The sequence below is a fragment of the Ostrea edulis genome, chromosome 5 (assembly GCF_947568905.1).
Source record: "Ostrea edulis chromosome 5, xbOstEdul1.1, whole genome shotgun sequence".
Lineage (NCBI taxonomy): Eukaryota > Metazoa > Mollusca > Bivalvia > Ostreida > Ostreidae > Ostrea > Ostrea edulis.
In genome coordinates, this window is record NC_079168.1 from 27,278,637 (window position 1) to 27,297,277 (window position 18,641).

General features: G+C 35.4%; 1 protein-coding gene across 1 annotated transcript; it reads right to left on the reverse strand.

Moving 5' to 3' along the window:
* Positions 1-1,547: 1,547 nt before the first annotated feature.
* Positions 1,548-16,634, reverse strand: LOC125652129 (uncharacterized). Its single transcript, XM_048881107.1, has 15 exons — positions 16,345-16,634; positions 15,693-15,827; positions 15,447-15,560; positions 15,282-15,353; positions 15,077-15,201; positions 14,391-14,477; positions 9,816-9,908; positions 6,898-7,005; positions 5,673-5,883; positions 4,900-5,052; positions 4,398-4,483; positions 4,225-4,295; positions 2,551-2,642; positions 1,922-2,222; positions 1,548-1,754 (listed from the first exon to the last, which is right to left on the reverse strand). Exons 1-15 carry the CDS (start codon positions 16,403-16,405, stop codon positions 1,655-1,657), a joined length of 1,809 nt encoding a protein of 602 aa, XP_048737064.1. The 5' UTR covers positions 16,406-16,634; the 3' UTR covers positions 1,548-1,654.
* Between the last annotated feature and the right edge of the window lie 2,007 nt (positions 16,635-18,641).

The following is an 18,641-nucleotide window of genomic DNA, read 5'->3' on the forward strand; positions in this document are numbered from 1 at the left end:
ATTGATCACTGTTCGTTATCCTCACCTGTCACATGCTAAATTCTTATTCAGATTCAATAATGAATTACATGCACTTCTCGATACTTTTTAGGTGACCCGAGTCACTTGTGCGTCGCCCGTTGTCCGTTAACAATTTTACATTTTCAACTTCTTGAAAACTACGAGGCCAACCATATTTGGTGTGAAACTTCTTTAGGTACTGGAAAATTTATTATTTTAGCTCCCCGGGGCCTCATTGCTAAGGCCAAAACTACAAAATAAAATGTCTAATTTCAAACAATCTTCTTTACTCTCACACATGTAAGAGGAAACCCAAAATGCATGATTACTATGTCCATGAAGCCATTTACTAAAATTGTGAAATGCATAACCCTTTGATTAGGACTTCAATGTCTAGGTAGGGGGTAAATAAAGATATTTTAAATCTTAGAAAATCTTCTTCTTTTCTCAATGTGAGAAAAATCAAATGAATGCATATAATTTTCATGAATTTCGGTACCTAATTTGTGAAAATCATGGTTGCATTAGGGGTTTATACCGAGGGTGAGGGCAACATGGCTCTCTGGTGAAACTGTATTGAACCACAGAAAATCTTATTTACTCTCAAGGTGGGTGTGACCAGTCGACAGGGGATGCCTACTCCTCCTAGGCACCTGATACCACCTCTGGTATATCCAGGGGTCCGTGTTTGCCCAATTCTCTATTTTGTATTGCTTATAGGAGTTATGAGATTAATCACTATTTGTCATTTTCCTTTCATATGTGTGACGAAAACCTAAATCATGGTTATGATATCCATGAAGCCCTCTACCTAAATTATGAAAGTCTTGACCCATGGTTTAGTTATCTAGGACTGTCTAGTGAAAATGTATTAAATTTTAGATAAATATCCTCCTCAGATATATGAGAAAATCGAATCACTTGACAAACATAATCATCAAATGCATTGTGATAATGGAATATTGCTAAACGAATATGAAACTGACGATGGAGAAGCCGAAGTCGTCACATTTGTTATAAAGTTGTGTTATTAGTTTGAAGTTGACATCTACGTTGAATAAATTATCAAAATATGAACCAGGTGTGAAATACTCTGGTGCCCTTTATTTCAAGTTTGCATGAAAATGAGTGTTGCTAATGGATAAATGTCGTCCATATATCTAAGATCCGAATTAAAGGCCACAACAAGGTATTTCTTCTTCTCAATTAGAAGAATACAGAATCAGAACAGTTAATGATAGCACACAATTTGTGCCGATTGGGATTCCAATAAACTGTTGAAAGACCCATGTTGAAGAATACAGAATCAGATCAATTAATGATACAACACAAATTGTGCCCATGGGAATTCTTATATGATCACCAAAGGCGCCATAGATATTGTCAATGAGGAACTCCAGTATCTAATTAATATCAACTTCAGAGCACCTGTTCGTAGAATCAGGGTAATGTTTCACGAGTATTTTTATTCAAATGTACCTTTGGGGGATCTTTTTTTTATCTCAAAACTACGAACGGTTATATCAGCAGTAACTAAACTTCTGAGGATAGTTTTTACATATGTATTTAATGTAATATTCAGAATAAGAGCGACAAAACCACAAAACATAACAAAAATAAAGGTCCTGCAAATGATTTGGTACAATATCTAAATTCAGAAATTCGAGGGAATATCTTCATCTTTTAATCTAATATCTGTAACTTCCTTGGTAATCGTATTCACCATTTTTTTCTTTTTAAGATGAATTCTGCACCTGTAAAGCGAATTGAATATTTACTATACTTCATTACGTGAAAACAATAATATAGTCTGCTTCTAATTATTACAAACCCATATAATTCCCGTTGATATTGCATTTTATAATGCCCATTATCGTTATTATCGGATATTTAAAAATGTGCGTTAAACATTCAAACTTACAGATGCCCGTTGAGATCAATAATACAAGTTGCCATTGTGGGCTTTGAATTAAAACTTTCTATGGTCTTATTTGCTTCTTTTGTAAATTCATTCCATACACCATTTTGTCCTCTCCACTGCCAAATCCTATAACTGCGAGTATCACTGGAATGGTCAGATATTCCTGTTTGTTTATTCATAATTGTTGCAATATCTGACTTCTTTCCAGGTGGCTCCAAAACTGACTCTTTTGAATTAGAATTATATGAAATTGAATCGTTTCGAAAATACGTCACAACGGCCTTTCTAGCATTACCATGACCTAGAATAAAATCACGAATCTTCAAATATAGTTTTATGGTAGACAAATAAAGGACAGTGGTTTAATGGAATTGATAGAATGAGACAGGGACAATGGAAGTCGATATAACTTAATGTTGTTGTTCTGTAGAGGCCTGCGATAGACATAAACAAAATACCTGACCGGTAACATTAATCATGTTTACATTGAATTTTTTTTGCACCTCCATGAAAAGTATATGTATGAAATCCTGTTTATGGTCATTGGTGAAGAGAAATAATTAAGTAATTGTGATGTAATTATTGTGGCATGTTCATGCGCATAAATTATGCAAACAAAATTATTTTACCAGATATTTTGTCTTCGCATGAACTCGGGCCTGCTGTCTTTCCTTCTGTCTGCTTTTTCAAGGAATCTGCTACATCTGGGTCGAATGGATCGCTTCAGTAAAAATTTGTATTACATTAAGCATGGTAGTATAACAATATTCTTTTAAATTGACAGAGCTTCTATCACTAGAGGTTTCCCAATAAAACTAACTAGGTCGTATATAAATGTACCTCACTACGCTTCACCCATTATGACGTCACAATGAAAACGCATGTCGTATGACGGAGAAGATATCATAATTTCCTTATCTACATGTACTATCACTCTCAATAAACTGAATTTTTGTAAAGTATAAAGTTCCTTTTTAAATGCTACCCCAATGATTATTCAGTAAACACTGTGCAAGGTGAAGATAACGAACGATGATTAATCTCATAACTCCTAAAAGCAATACAAAATAGATAGGTGGGCAAACACGGACCCCTGGACACACCAGAAATGTGTATCTAATATATTTAATATCTAATCCGACACCTGTGTAATCCGTTTCAATGGGCATTCCGACTCTTATTTTCATTAATATCAACGTCATACTTTTATTCTTTTTTACACTGTTTATTCTGACAAAAATATGTTCCCCAGTGCATGCCGAATTAAACAGGTTTCACTGCATCTTATTTCTCTTCGGTGTGATATGTTTTCAATTTTTTGATGAAGGTTTCCGTATGATATATCAATCACATTGTGTGTAAAGTGCAAAACGTTGTTCATTTGTATCTTCTGTAACCTGTAATAATTTTGGATAGACATTCTAAATATACCAGTATATCTGATTGATTGATTGATTGTTTTACGTCCCGTCGAGAAGTTTTAACCAACAATCGGTGAAGTACCACACATTTAGACCTACATGTATACTTAGCGTTCAGAGCCGTGGCAATGAGGATTATGTAACGTGACAGCGCCTGTCGCAACATAGGGCATCCGTTATGAAGGTCATATAAGAAAGACCCGTGGTTGTCTCTTCTACATGCCGAGCATTTGGCGAATCAATCACTACCCATGTTGATGTCGTAATGCCGCTATGTCACGTGTGATGTTCCAACCCAAGACCTTCCGGCTACGAAGTGAACTGAGCAATCGCGATCGTTGATAAGTACTGTGAACAACTGCTGACCATTATATTAATGCTATAGTATTTATAGAAATGCCACCGACAGAGGTAGTTTGCTGATGAATGTCAATATGTTCTTAAACTATAGCATATTTTAGTACATGTTTTTACATATTCTTGCCCCCAGCACTTTTCGTTTAAAAGGATTTCGCATACGGTAGATCTTTCTACGTAAATCATTAACACCTCAGTTTGTAACCAACATGCACATGGACTTTTACTCATTTGTAGGGCCTCTTTATCTTTTCTAAAAATAAAATGTATGGCCTCTTGATGTTTTCAAAACATTAAGAGTCACGTCGAAAGCTAACGTCACCAGGATATGTATGGCAGCTCTGCTGAAGTCAACATCTGTATTCAGCATATGGGTAGTATTGTTTAGTTATCTAACCGAAACTTTTAAAATCATACTTTAGAATTTGATGTGTCATTTCACACCATAATTATAGCAGATCTCGCTCTGTAAACCATTAATCTAATTGCGGATCGTATTTTTGATACCTAAAGATTATAACCTACCATAGCTCTACGTCAAATTTCTGTTTATACCCAAATCTGTAATTGCTCTTGTTCCCATTGGGCCATCGAACCTATAAAAAAAAATTGAAAAACATAACAGTCTAACTACTTTTATAAATTGATATTATTGAATTCCTTTGAAAGATATTTCTTGTAAAACCTTCTGTGCTTACATATATCTCTGTAAGTGTTTTAAGACGATACACTGTTCCAATCTGACCTTCTCCTCCATCCTGATCTCCCCACTTCCAGTCACGGCCTAATTGATGCAATAAAACACATTCGTTTAACATTTGATAATTTGCTTTTAATGCTGAACCATTCTCATATTATATCTGTGTATTAATGTTTAATGTAAAAAGGAATCCCGTGGGGATCTAAGTTAGAATAGGTCCCCAGTACCCCTTGCTTGTCGTAAGAGGCGACTAAATGCGGCGGTCCTTCGGATGAGACCGCAAAAACCGAGGTCCCAATTTACAGCAGGTGTGGCGCGATAAAGATCCCTCCCTGCTCAATGGACATAAGCACCGAGCATAGGCCTAAAATTTGCAGCCCTTCACCGGCAATGGTGACGTCTCCATATGAGTGAAATATTCTCGAGAGGAACGTTAAACAAGATACAATCAATCTAAAAAGGAGTTTGTGCAAGGAATTGTTAACTTTATATGGTGTTACCTCTCCTTACAAGACATCCGACGGCAATGGGTTGGTCTTCCAATATTCTAGGCTCGTCATATGGTTCAATGTCATATTCAGTAAAGAGACCATTATTACCATACCTGTAAGGTAACTCAAGACCCGTGTCCCATTCAACCCTGATCCAGCCAACTACAAAGAAAAAATGAAGATAGTGCATAGTTGTCAATCGCATTCCTCATAAAAAGAATTCAAAATTAACTGAAAGGTACAAACGGACTTTTGTAAACACAAGAGCTGCCATCAGTTACATGTACCTAGGAGGAGTAAGTATCCTCTGTTGACCGGTCACACCCATCATGAACCCTATATCTTGATCAGGTAAACGGAGTAATCCGTCGTCAAATTTAGTTTGTATAAAATACGTCACACAATGTTCAAACAAACGACAATCAATGCTCATAAAAATAATTTCGCATTTCTTTCCATTCTTACCTGAATTATGAATAACATCACAACATATCATTTCTAAAAATGGGTTTTAAAAACTTTAACTCTTTACATAATTATCATATTTTCGATATACGAAAGTGCATTGTCTTCATTTAGCACCATTATTATTATGAAGTGTATTTCATTTCAGTTGAAAGATAGAACTTAATTTTCGTTCTGTCTAAGGTTCAATTCACTGAATCAAAAGACGCATAATTTTTAGCTTTTTATTCCTTTTCTCTGCAATTATAATTTATGCGTAACGATGACTGGCCTCTGATTGCTATGACCATACTTGTTTTATACAACGCGATCAATACCTCTTTGCGAATGCCCAACGACGGTTCCTGCGCCATGTCCATCTTGATTTTTCCATGTCCAATCAGGGCCTCTTCGGACTCGTGTTCCAACGCAAGGCATATCTGCATATCTTTCTTCATATTCTTTTTCAAGCTCACGTTCATCTTCTTCTCTCAACTCCATAAGCGATCTGTATGCATCTCTATTCTCAATAATTTCACAGATGTCATCCTAAATCAAATGATTGATAGACATTTCAAAAGTGTACGAATATGACTGCATATAGATAAGAAATAAATATCATTTTGGAAAATACAAAACAGTATGAACTGCGATGTTTCACGCCAGCATTAATCATGAAGCGCGTTAGCTTACTCCTCCTAGACACCTGATCCCACCTCTGGTGTGTACAGGGGTCCGTGTTTGCCCAACTATCTATTTTGTATTGCTTATAGGAGTTATGAGATTGATCACTGTTCGTTATCTTCACCTTACATTGATCACTGTTCGTTATCTTCACCTTTTATGCCGACACCAAGCATTGCAGTTCATACTTTCATGTATATTCAAAACATGATATTTATTTCTTATATTTACATTCTACTTTCAACTCAGTCTGAAATCCCAGCCGTTAAAATAGACAGACTATATTTTTCAAGATTCATGCGCCCGTTGTTCACAACTGCACCACATTCAGGTGGAGATGACTATCATTGCAGTTGGTAAAGATATCAAAGGCAAAAACATTGGAAATGAAAATATTTTCAAATATATATTCATGCGTATGACTGTGTGTATTCGCACCTGCATATAACTGCACGTAATAACGAATAAATGGAGCAGCATACGATTCCTTGTATTTACAAAAGTGAAGATAACGAACAGTGATCAATTTCATAACTCCTATAAATAATACAATATAGATAGTTGGGCAAACACGGACCCCTGGACACACCAGAGATGGGATCAGGTGCATAGGAGGAGTAAGCATTTGAAGGTCAACGTTTACATGTACTTTCCAGCGTATTACTACGTGTATTTACAAATAAATGTACCGGCATATGATAGTTGTAATTACAAATAAACGTACATACGTAACATAAAGTGTTACGTATGATTTCGATACACAGTTTTAAATAAAGACGACCTATGATTTCTGCTATAAAACACATTTTTGAAGATGTTGCAGTATCTGCTATAAGCTGCATTGTCTCATTTATCGAAAGGTAGATAATTGTAACGCACCAAATCCTCCTCAGATACGCTTTGCAGACGGGACACTTCCAATTTTATCGCTTCTCTTGAAAATTGACATTCGTCTGGAATTCTTTGTATAGCGGTCGATGCCAACATCTAAACGGATAGAGTTATTGTATTCATAAAACCAATCAATCTAGACAATTTTTAGGATATAATGTATTGTTGTATCCTCAGAACTTTCATATGTAACTAGAAATCCATCTGAATGCCTCATATAATGTTTGTGATACATTTTAAAGATGAATAGGATCTTTTATTAAGACGAGTGTAGTATAGAGAAATTCCACCGAGGGGACAAGATTCACAGTCTAGTACCAGGCTTTGACGAGTCCTAGACAGCAGATCTTGTTCCAGGGGTGGAATTTCCCTATCCCACACGATCAAATAATGAAGGATTGTTTTTTCTCAAATGTTGCCTACAGTTTAGTGCAAAAAGTTAAATCCTCATTTGAACATCAATGCAAAATCTAATTAGACGGGCAGAAAGAGACTACCCAAACATGGTCTACACTGTTAGTGTAATGGAAAACTTATAGGTAGCAATTTTGATGCACCAGATGCGCATTTTGACAAATAATGTCTCTGTAGTAATGCTCAAGCCGAAATTTTTTGGAAATTCGCAATAACAATACACTTGTAAGAGCTAAAAGGAAAACTAGAGTGCCAAAACTGGAGCCAAATTCGTCCAAGGATAAGAGATATGCATGAGGGAGATAATCCTTAATTTTTTAATGAATTTCTAAATGTTATCCCAGCAATTAAATATACATCCGTATTTAAACAAAACTAAATCCAATGTTGCCCAGCAGAAAACTATATCACATTAAAATTTAAAGAAAACACTGAAAATTATCTTACTTTACCGTATAACGCAAATCCTCACCAGATACCATACCGTAAATCAAAGAAAATATATGACGTCAAAATCAAATGACGCCACAACAGTGTGAGATAGAAAAATCTCACATGGCTGATTCACATGAGTGAAGTCGATCTCACACTGGTGATAATGTGAGAAATAATGATACATGATTACTTTAAACGTTTTGATATTGCAATTATCAGCGTATTTTGGGCTAGAAGATTGAAATCATTTTTGTTTTAATTTCCTCATTAAAAGTAAATCTTTCAATTGAAATTTGCATATGCATTTTATTTCTCTTTGCCAGCCTTAAAACAACATTTGTTTCAAAAACAGTAGCATGAAGTAAATTTCAAGGTTATTCAGACCAACGTTGAAGTCATTCCAACGACATTCACATCTATTCCAGCAATGTTGCATGAAAGGTTAAGATAAAGAACAGTGATCAATCTCATAACTCCTATAAGCAATTCAAAATAGAGAGTTGGGCAATTACAGATCCCTGAATTGTCCAGGAGGAGTAAACATCCCCCGTGGACCAGTCACACCCACCGTGAGCCCTATATCTTGATCAGACAAACAAAACCACCCGCAGTCAAAATCAGTGCGCCAAGAACGGCTAAACAACCGGCACAAAAACGCCAGACATCACCCAACCCAACGACAGGCTGCACCGGCAAACCAGACCTCCACAACGACCACAGAATTTGCGAAAAGCTGACCCCAAACGAGGCTGCCGAAACCCCTGCACCATTAACTTGTTTGTCAGTAGCCTGCCTCGATTTAAAAACTGACCACACGCAGAACAAGTCCTCGCGCATCGAATCAGCTGAGAGCCACAAACACCACACGCAGGAGATAATAGAACATTATCACACAAACACGGGAAGTCGACGATGGAGAAGGCGAAACTATCCCACCTATCACAAAGTCGAGCTGTTAGTTTGGCGTCAATATCTATTTTCAATAAAATATCGAAGTGCGAACCAGAAGCGGATGACCCAGCCGTGCCTCCTACCTCGAGGCCACAGGGATACATTGAATCGACATATGAATGAAAATTATTATTGTAAACAGATAAAACGTCGTTGATATATCTAAATGCCACAATGAAGGCCACAGCAAGAGATTTTTTCTTCTCACTTAGACGTTTTTGAATAAATTCTGCTTCATAAGAATATAAGAACAGGTCAACTAACGAAGGAACGCAATTCGTGCCCATGGGAGTTACAACAGCATCTAAAAGAAGTATGGCGATACTATATTCCCTTCCAAATGTTCTTATTCATGAAGAATCCCAACTTTTTATTCATAAAAATTAACAATATCTTCTATACAAGAAATATATATTCATGATTTTTGTTTTAGATTTATCAGATTCAAATTACATTTAATTTCATACATTGTCAACTCTGAAAAGTTTCAATAGTCTATTTTATAATAGTTTGTACTCTCATTTAGTACCACAAAATGTGCATAGAGGTAGAGAACTTTCTGATTGAATGTTACTTTAAACAAAGCATTTAAGCATGAAAATCAAAACAAATAAAAAGAAATTGTAATTCTTAACCAACTTTTTTGAAAGCGTCTTTAGAAAGTTCTTTACTGAAGTTCCATAGTGATGGGTATTAATAATAAGTTGAAGCGGACGAGAAATTCAATTTAAGCCAATTTAATTGCAAGAAGCAGCCGAAGTTCAGGCAAGATTTCCCGAATCCCTTTCTGTGACACTGGTCAGATTCAGAAGAGGCGTCAGTCCAAATATCAAGCGAAGATGAATCTCGCTGACATTAAGCAAGGTATACTATTCTAGAAGTTAGATTTGTCTTTGATATGAAGGTTTTTCAAACCTTGTTAATGAATTGCTTTTTTAGGTTTTGTTTGAGGGATTTTTTTGTCATTCTCTCGTTTCACATATCGTATTAACATATCCGTAAAGAGTCAAATAAAAATCATATAATTTTCCCCAGGTAGAAAATATTTCATTACACATTATTATTATATCTACATTTCTTAAATGAAAATTCATATTCATTCTTACCATATTTATTGCATATCTTCCAAACTGCTGAGCCTTTTGTTTCAATATAATCTTTCCACCGCTTGATTCCATGGCAACGGTTCCAAGAAAACACTTCGATATTAAAAAACAAACACTTTTAAAACAGATATTTTTCATGATTGCCATTATCTATTTCATCGATGGTCAGAAGTCTGGTTTGTATTCTGTGTATATGAATTTTAAAAAGATTAAAGCAACGTAACACCATAAAACTAACATTTATATCTGGTGTTTGTGTTTGGCTGTTTAATTTCTATTTTTGGTTTTTTGTTGTTCCTGCGGATAGATACGTGCTGGTACATATTGTTAGTTTATTCTTGTAATAATTGAATTGGAAATCACGGATAAATAAATATGGAAGTTTTATAACAATGACAAAATGACAATACATCAGTAAATGTAAATATATCCAATTTCGTTAAGAGTCGCTGTAGCATCAAAGTATTTCAAAAATTGGTCATAATAGATTTGGACGAAATATTACCCATGGTATGCATTCTTTACTCATTTCAGAAATGCGTTTTAAGTCGTGTTTCCATTGCTACATGACGTTCATTTCCTTATAAAGATGAGGACTTCAGTAAATGTTGATTTTTCATAGTGTATGTATATTCATTATCAATTGTTAATATTTGACAAAGTTACAGTGTATGTTATATCAATTCTGAACAAAGATTCACTTGATTATTAATTTGATAAAATGCCTTAAATTTCGTCTGAAAACATCGAAATTGTTTTAAATTTGTGCATAAATGCAGGCACTTGTAAATTGTTCTTACATCCATCAATGTGTATCAACACGTTGAAGACATGACAGTGGTATTATTTCACTTAAGAATACATACTTTGTATATTTGGAAAAAAAAACTTTTTCATCATCTACATATGTAGATTACCTCTACTTCTGACTGCAATGCATATTACCAGTATATTTATGACCAAGATATGCTGTTTACCTTTTCTTGAAAAGACATAAAAAATTTAGGGGAAGGGGTAAGGGTGTTTTAGATAACGTTGATCTGATGCTTGTCTTTAAATCAACTGACTTTTAACCATGTAAGTGTTTGTCGATGTGCTCTTGATGTACATGAATGATGATGTATCAGTAGAATTATGTCGATGTGTACCGCTGTAAACGTGAAGATAAAACTTGTATGGAAATTACAGAAGATTAACCAAAACAGAGTTGAAAAGTTGGCTTAAAACGTATTCTACTATTATCCCAGTTCCGATCCATGGGTTATTTGTTTTACCCCGTTCCATTAAATCACAAAACAGTAAGTATATATATCTCAATTATCGTAGCATGTTACATACATCTAAGTGAAAAGGTGAAGATTACGAACTACAATTAATCTCCTAACTCCTATAAGGAATACAAAAGTAAGAGTTGCACGATCATGGACTCCTAGACATACAGAAGTGGATTCACATGCCTAAAAGGAGTAAGCATCCCCTATCGACCGGTCATACCCGCCGTGAACACTATATCTCGATCAGGTAAACGAAGTATCAAAATGATAAAGATCGGATTAGCAATTGATATGAAACACGCCAGACAGCATTTGACAAAATCGCAGGTTGTTTTGGCACACTAGATCGTTATAACGACCATAGAATTTGCGAAATGATCACTTCACACGAACCTAATGAAACCTCTGTATCCTCCACTTCTTTGTCATTAGCCTGTCTCGATTTAAAAACTGACCATACGCAGAACAAGCTATTGCGTTTCGAATCAGTTGAGAGGCATAAACATCATATGCAGGTGATGATGGAATATTTTTATATGAATATGGGGAAATGATAATGAACAAGCTGAAGTTATCCCGTTTGTCATAAAGTTGAGCTGATTGTTAGGCCGTTATTGGTATAATGCTTTCAATGGATTACTCTGATTACCTAATCAAGACATAGGGCTCACGACGGATGTCAACGGTTGACAGGGAATGCTTACTCCTCCTAGGCACCAGAGCCCACTTCTGGTATATCCAGGGTCCGTGTTTGTCCAATTTTTTATTTTTTCTTCCTTATGAAGGGTGGAAATAACGAACAGTGATCAATGTCATAACTCTCATAAGCAATACAAAATAGAGAGTTGGGCAAACACGGACCCCTGGATATATCAGAGGCGGGATCAGGTTGATCACTGCTTGTTATCTTAACCTTTCATATTACCAATGAGGAAATATGGCATCTTCTTTAATTTCAACTTCGAAGTACTGATGTAAAACTTATACGGTACCAATTTTGATGCACCAGATGCGCATTTCGACAAATAATGTCTCTTCAGTGATGCTCAACCGAAATGTTTGAAATCCGAAACTGATGCGTATAATCAAAGTGGCGTTTAGCAAGATAATTTTTTGCAATACTGACCATTAGATATGAATATTTTCCTTTTCAAATGATTTTGAAGAAGCAGTTGTCTGTGATGATTCTAGTATTTGATTTATCGTGAAGAAAGGTCGCGTAAAGTGTTGCAAAGTCATACAGGTTGGTGTTGTTGATGTGAGAAAAGTTCTGTGATTTCAAATTTACTGGGTTAAGGTTAGGGTTCTTTTTTACAAGTTCTTTTTGTTTAAATTGGGATCCACATTTGATTTACACTCTTCTGTTATATGTTGTCTAACCAAGAAACTACTTACAACAATAGTCTTTTCGTTAGTGCAATCATCAATATCAATTTAACTTGGAAATGCAACAGAGGGTCAAGTTCAAGATCTAGCTTTAAATTTTAATATTCCAATTACATAAGAGGGATATTAAAACCCCGCATTAGACACATGAAAACAACAGTACGTACCATCTATCCTTCTGTGCTTAGTAAACCAGAAGTGATAAAAGAATTAGATAGGTTACATGAGGAATATGTTTTGGTTCCAGCTGACAAAGCTAGTAACAACGTTGTCTTTGTTTGTAAGGCTTATTATTACAACTGTATTTTAAACGAACTTGGCATTAATTCCACTTTTGGTAATCATACTTATACTCCAACTCCCCTTTCAAAAGACGAAATTCTTCAAAACCATGATTCAGTTTTAGACACATTTAATATTCCAGTCAATGGGTCGAATGAATATGAGTTACCGTACCTATACTGGATTCCTAAATTACATAAAAACCCTTACAAACAAAGATACATTGCTGGATCCAGTAAGTGCTCTACCAAGCCCCTATCTTTGCTCCTCACGAAAATGTTAACAGCTGTGAAGGAGAAACTTCAAACTTACTGTGCGACTACATATGCCAGAAGTGGTGTTAATCAAATGTGGATTCTAAAAAATTCTAAAGAACTTTTAGTAAACTTAAAATCACAGAATTTTTCCCAAATCAATAGCATTAAAACCTATGACTTTTCAACACTATACACGACCATTCCTCACGATAAATTAAAGACTAGACTTTTTGACATCATAGACAGTTGCTTCTTCAACAAAAACGGAAAACGGAAATATTCATATCTAGTGATCAGTCATTCAAAAACTTACTTTGTTAAACACCACTCTGATTCCACGCACAATTACTCTGAAGTTGAAATAAAAAATATGCTAGAGTTCCTCATTGACAATATCTTCGTGGTCTTTGGTGATCAGGTCTTCCAACAGTCTGTTGGAATTCCCATGGGCACGAATTGTGCTCCTTTGTTAGCTGACCTGTTTTTATATTCATATGAAGCAGAATTTATTTAAAAACTTCTACGTGAGAAGAAAAAATCTCTCGCTGTGACCTTCAATTCGACTTTTAGATATATCGATGACGTTTTGTCTATTAACAGTGATAGCTTTCATTCATATGTCGATTTGATATATCCCTGTGAGCTTGAAATAAAGGACACCACAGAGTCGTCCACTTCTGCTTCATACTTAGATATTTTATTGAAAGTAGACATTAACGGCAAACTGACAACTCAACTGTATGACAAACGGGATGATTTCAGCTTCTCCATCGTCAACTTCCCACATTTATGTAGCAATATTCCATTATCACCTGCATATGGTGTTTATATATCTCAACTGATTCGATATGCAAGAGCTTGTTCTGGGTATAGTCAGTTTTTAAATCGAGGTAAGCTACTGACAAACAAGTTGATGGTACAGGGATTTCAACAGTCTCGATTGAAGTCAGCATTTCGCAAATCCTATGGTCGTTATAACGATCTAGTTCGTCAATACAACCTCGCATTGGGTCAAATGCTGTCTGACGTGTTTCATACCGATTGTTAAGCCGTTCTTGGCACACTGATTTTGACTGCGGGTAACTCCGTTTACCTGATCAGGATATGGGGCTCACGGCGGGTGTGACCGGTCAACAGGGGATGCTTACTCCTCCTAGGCACCGGATCCCACCTCTGGTGTGTCCAAGGGTCCGTGTTTGCCCAACTATCTATTTTGTATTGCTTGTAGGAGTTATGAGATTGATCACTGTTCGTTATCTTCACCTTGCATGATACATGTATATAAATACCTACTACATAGAGTCAAATCTGTGACATTTCACTTCCCATTTTCGACATCGTTTGATGCTTATTGAGAATGACTCTTAGATACTCACAATATCCGGATTGCTTCCGACAGGAATGCAAAAGATGGGATTAAGTCTTCCAATCTGTCTTACAATGTCAATCACTGAAGCAGTAGTCTTAAATCAAAAGTACAAAAGTAATAATTTATACAAGAAGTAAAAAATATATAATTTGAAAGTGTTGTGATGATGAGGGTCATCGCTTCATTTCTATGTACAATGCATAAGATAGTTGAATGATAAGCTCCTATGACAAATATAGTCTGGAAATGATTTACTGGGAATGCGATCTTGGTTGCTCTTTTTTTATGTCGGATTTTTATTGAAACTCACATAATCATGTTTTTTTTGTTTCATTCTCTGTTTCTACACTTCTTTGTTTAATCTATTTGATATAATGGAGTACTTATTTGGAGCCTGCTCGATTCGTCAAATATTTCCATCAATTACATTTCAAAGAATATGATTGTTACTGGGGAAAACCTTTATTTTTCTGTTTGACAGTTATATATTGCCAATGACAGTTTAGGAAACTGTATTTATTTGAATAGTATGTATGTTGGTAGAATAATAAAATGCTATATTTTCTGCTCATTTTAATGTGGAAGTACTCGTAGATCATGTAACCGCCAATAGATGATAATGCATGACGGCTTTAAGTCGTATATATGAATCACATTATTTCATACATTTTTTTTCCCTTAGTGATATAGTACCTCATTGCAGCCGTGGGATTCATATATTTCTAAGTATTTCCTTGTATCATACTGTGTCGGTATGCCATCGGTGATTATGACTATTCTTGTTCTGACGTGAAAGGGTCCCATATTGCAGTAAGGGGCTACAAAACCATTATATCGCATATATAACGCTTTCTGAAATTAACTATTCTGAATAATTACATTGTACGTACAAATGTACCTGACCATATTCCCGATAAACACATAATTATTCCCGCTTCTAATGGGCTACCTCCACTGCATTCTAAATCATCTACAGTAAATAGAAAACAAATTGACTGCTCTTTTTTCATTGTTAATGCCTTTTGAGTATTTGAGAAACAATGTGGTTAACACATGCTCTTACCGACACATCTGGTAATTGATCCGTAATCATTGGAGTAGTAGTGACGAATCTTTACTTCTTCACCAAAAGTTATCACTGAAACATTTTCTGCTATTGACGGGTGCTTTGAAAACTCTGAGAGAATATTTATTTGATTAGGAAAACAGATTTGCAAATTCATGCAAGAAAAAATATCTACACGACCGTAGCAAGAAATATTTCCCCTTGCAAAAGTGCATTTGTGTGTTATTTATCTTTGAACTGTACCATTTATGATGTCCTTGAATGACTTTTTCATTTGTTCCAGACCTTCACCCGACATACTAGTTGACGTATCGAGCAAGAAGACGGTTGTGACGTAATTTGCACATGTGGCGCCATATTGGATAAGACTTTGTCGGTCTACAAAATAGTCGCCAATGAGCATTTGCAGCAATTAAAACAGATTCATGGTGCTCTAATGTGTATCCATATTTCTTATTAAAAGTGCAAATGAAGTTATAATATGTACCTGTCCATTTCGATAAAAATTAGGAAATATTTGATAATTCATACGAAAATGTAAGTTTGTTACATAAGTAATTTTGATATGTTATTCAGGTTAAGGTAATATATACTATTCAATTACATCCTTAAACATTTTTCCAATGCATAATCAACATTAACATTTTTTTTTTCATTTTGTATAGTATGATATGATTTGACAGGAGCGTAATTGTAAACCTCTTGTAAAATTTATACCATCCTTAGATTGATTGATTGTACGTTGTTTAATGTCCGTCTCGAGAATTTTTTACTCATATGGAGGTGTCACCATAATTCTTCGAAGTATCTACATCGTACAATATGTAACCCGTTTATCTAACCTAAAGATTTTAACAATTAAGCCATTCAATGAATATACAAGAAGACGACTTACTTTTTTCTGCTTCTTCACGCGCATTATTTAACAGTTGATTTCGCGAGGACGCCGATGCCATGCCGTTTAGAGTGATGGTAAACTGTTGTTTAGCTATTTTTTTCCCTTTTTATTTTTGTCGGCACTATTTTAATCACATACCACCAAAATATGTTTTCAGATGACACAGCAAGATTTTCCGTGTAATGGAAACTACAAATCTCACGTTTCCTTGTCGGATATCATATATACATTCATTACATATCCGATTAGCATGAATGTTATCTACAAAAAATGTTTTCTTCAATGCAAAGCATTCGTAGAACTTCACATTCTTATCAATTGTAACAGAGGACAATTCTCGTAAAGCTTCTAAACTCGTTGGCATGATGTATATGATTGTTGTCCCTGATCACAATGAAATTACTGTAAAGCATTTTGTTTCAAACTACGGTTTTGAACCAGTTTGAAAACCAACTTTATTTCAGTTTGATATATATTATTGAAGTATAAAGTACTCATTCCTTTCCCATATAACAAGTGAAGATAACAAACAGTAATCAATCAAAGGTGAAGATAACGAACAGTGATCAATGAAAGGTGAAGATAACAAACATTGATCAATGAAAGGTGAAGATAACAAACAGTGATCAATGAAAGGTGAAGATAGCGAACAGTGATCAATCTCATAACTCCTGTAAAGGTGAAGAAAACGAACAGTGATCAATCTCATAACTCCTATAAAGGTGAAGATAACGAACAGCAATCAATCTCATAAATCCAATAATGAATACAAAAATTAAGAGCTTGGCAAACACGGGCCCTAAAACATTTAAGAGACGGGATCAGGTGTCTAGAGGGAGTAAGCATCCCTTGTTTGCCGGTAACACCGATTTTGAGCTATTTACTTTGATGAGGAAACCGGAGTAATCCGCAGTCAAAATCAATGTGTAACGAACAGCTTAACAATTCATGTGAAACATATCAGACAGCACTCGATCTAACGGCAGGTTGTATTTTCAAACTAGAATAGCCATATAAATTGCAAGAAATGGGGATGTTTTATCCGTGCTTTCAAACGTAACAGTAACTAGAATCTTTAAGTAAAATTATAGTAAAATTATTGGCAGTAGATACACCCCTGTATCCATGACACCCCAAATCTATTTTAGCTCTCGGTCATTGAATAATTGTTGTTGAAAATTAGCACTTTTATTGACTTCCAATATCACATGCATTTTCATTCTTGTGTCGATTCGATATATCCCTGTGAACTCGAAAGAAAGGACACCACAGAATCGTCAACTTCTGCTTCATACTTAGATATTTTATTTGTAAATACATATTAACGGCAAACTAGCAACTCTACTTTGTGACAATCGGAATGATTTCAGCTTCTCCATCGTCAACTTCCCATCTTTATGTAGCAATGTTCCATTTTCCCTGATTCAATACGCAAGAGCTTGTTTTGCGTATGATCAGTTTTTAAATCGAGGCAGGCTAGTGACAAACACGTTGATGGTGCATGGGTTTCAACAGTCTCGTTTAAAGTCAGCATTTCGCAAATTCGATCATCGTTACAACGATCTAGTTTCCCAATACAACCCATGATTGTGTCAAATGTTGTTTCATACCGATTGTTAGACCGTTCATGGCACACTGATTGAAATATAGGGCTCATAGCAGGTGTGACCGGTTGACAGGGGATGCTCACTCCCCCAAGGTACATGATTCCACCTCTGGTATATCCAGGGGTCTGTGTTTGCCCAACTCTCTATTTTGTATTGCTTATAGGAGTTATGAGATTTATCACTATTCGTTATCTTCGCCTTTCATTTAACCATCGAACATGTATTTCTGATGGTGGACAGACTGTACCCGAGGATACTTGTTGCTAGATATATGTGCTTTAATGAATAAAAACAATAAGGATAAAACACTGACACGTCGCCCAGTATCAAAAGGTGTCATTCTGTAGAGTCTAAAAGGAGCGCAAGCTCTAACACATTGATTGATGTCCTTCAGATTATCCTTCGAGATATCACAGATTTGTCATATGTACAGTCATCTAATAATCAGCTTTGGTACACAAATGAAAATTCGTATACCCGAAACAAAATGAGTGTCATGTTCCTTTTCAGATCTCATGTGCTCGATCTCAAAATGCTCTGTAAAAAGATGTAAAACTTGTGATATATTGATCACCAGAAATTCGTGTAGTAATAATCTCACCGGACGTAGTTTCTATGCCAAAAACTTTTGATATTTGACTTGTAAATCTTCTAACGTTGTCTACTCTATAAAGTATAACATGCAAG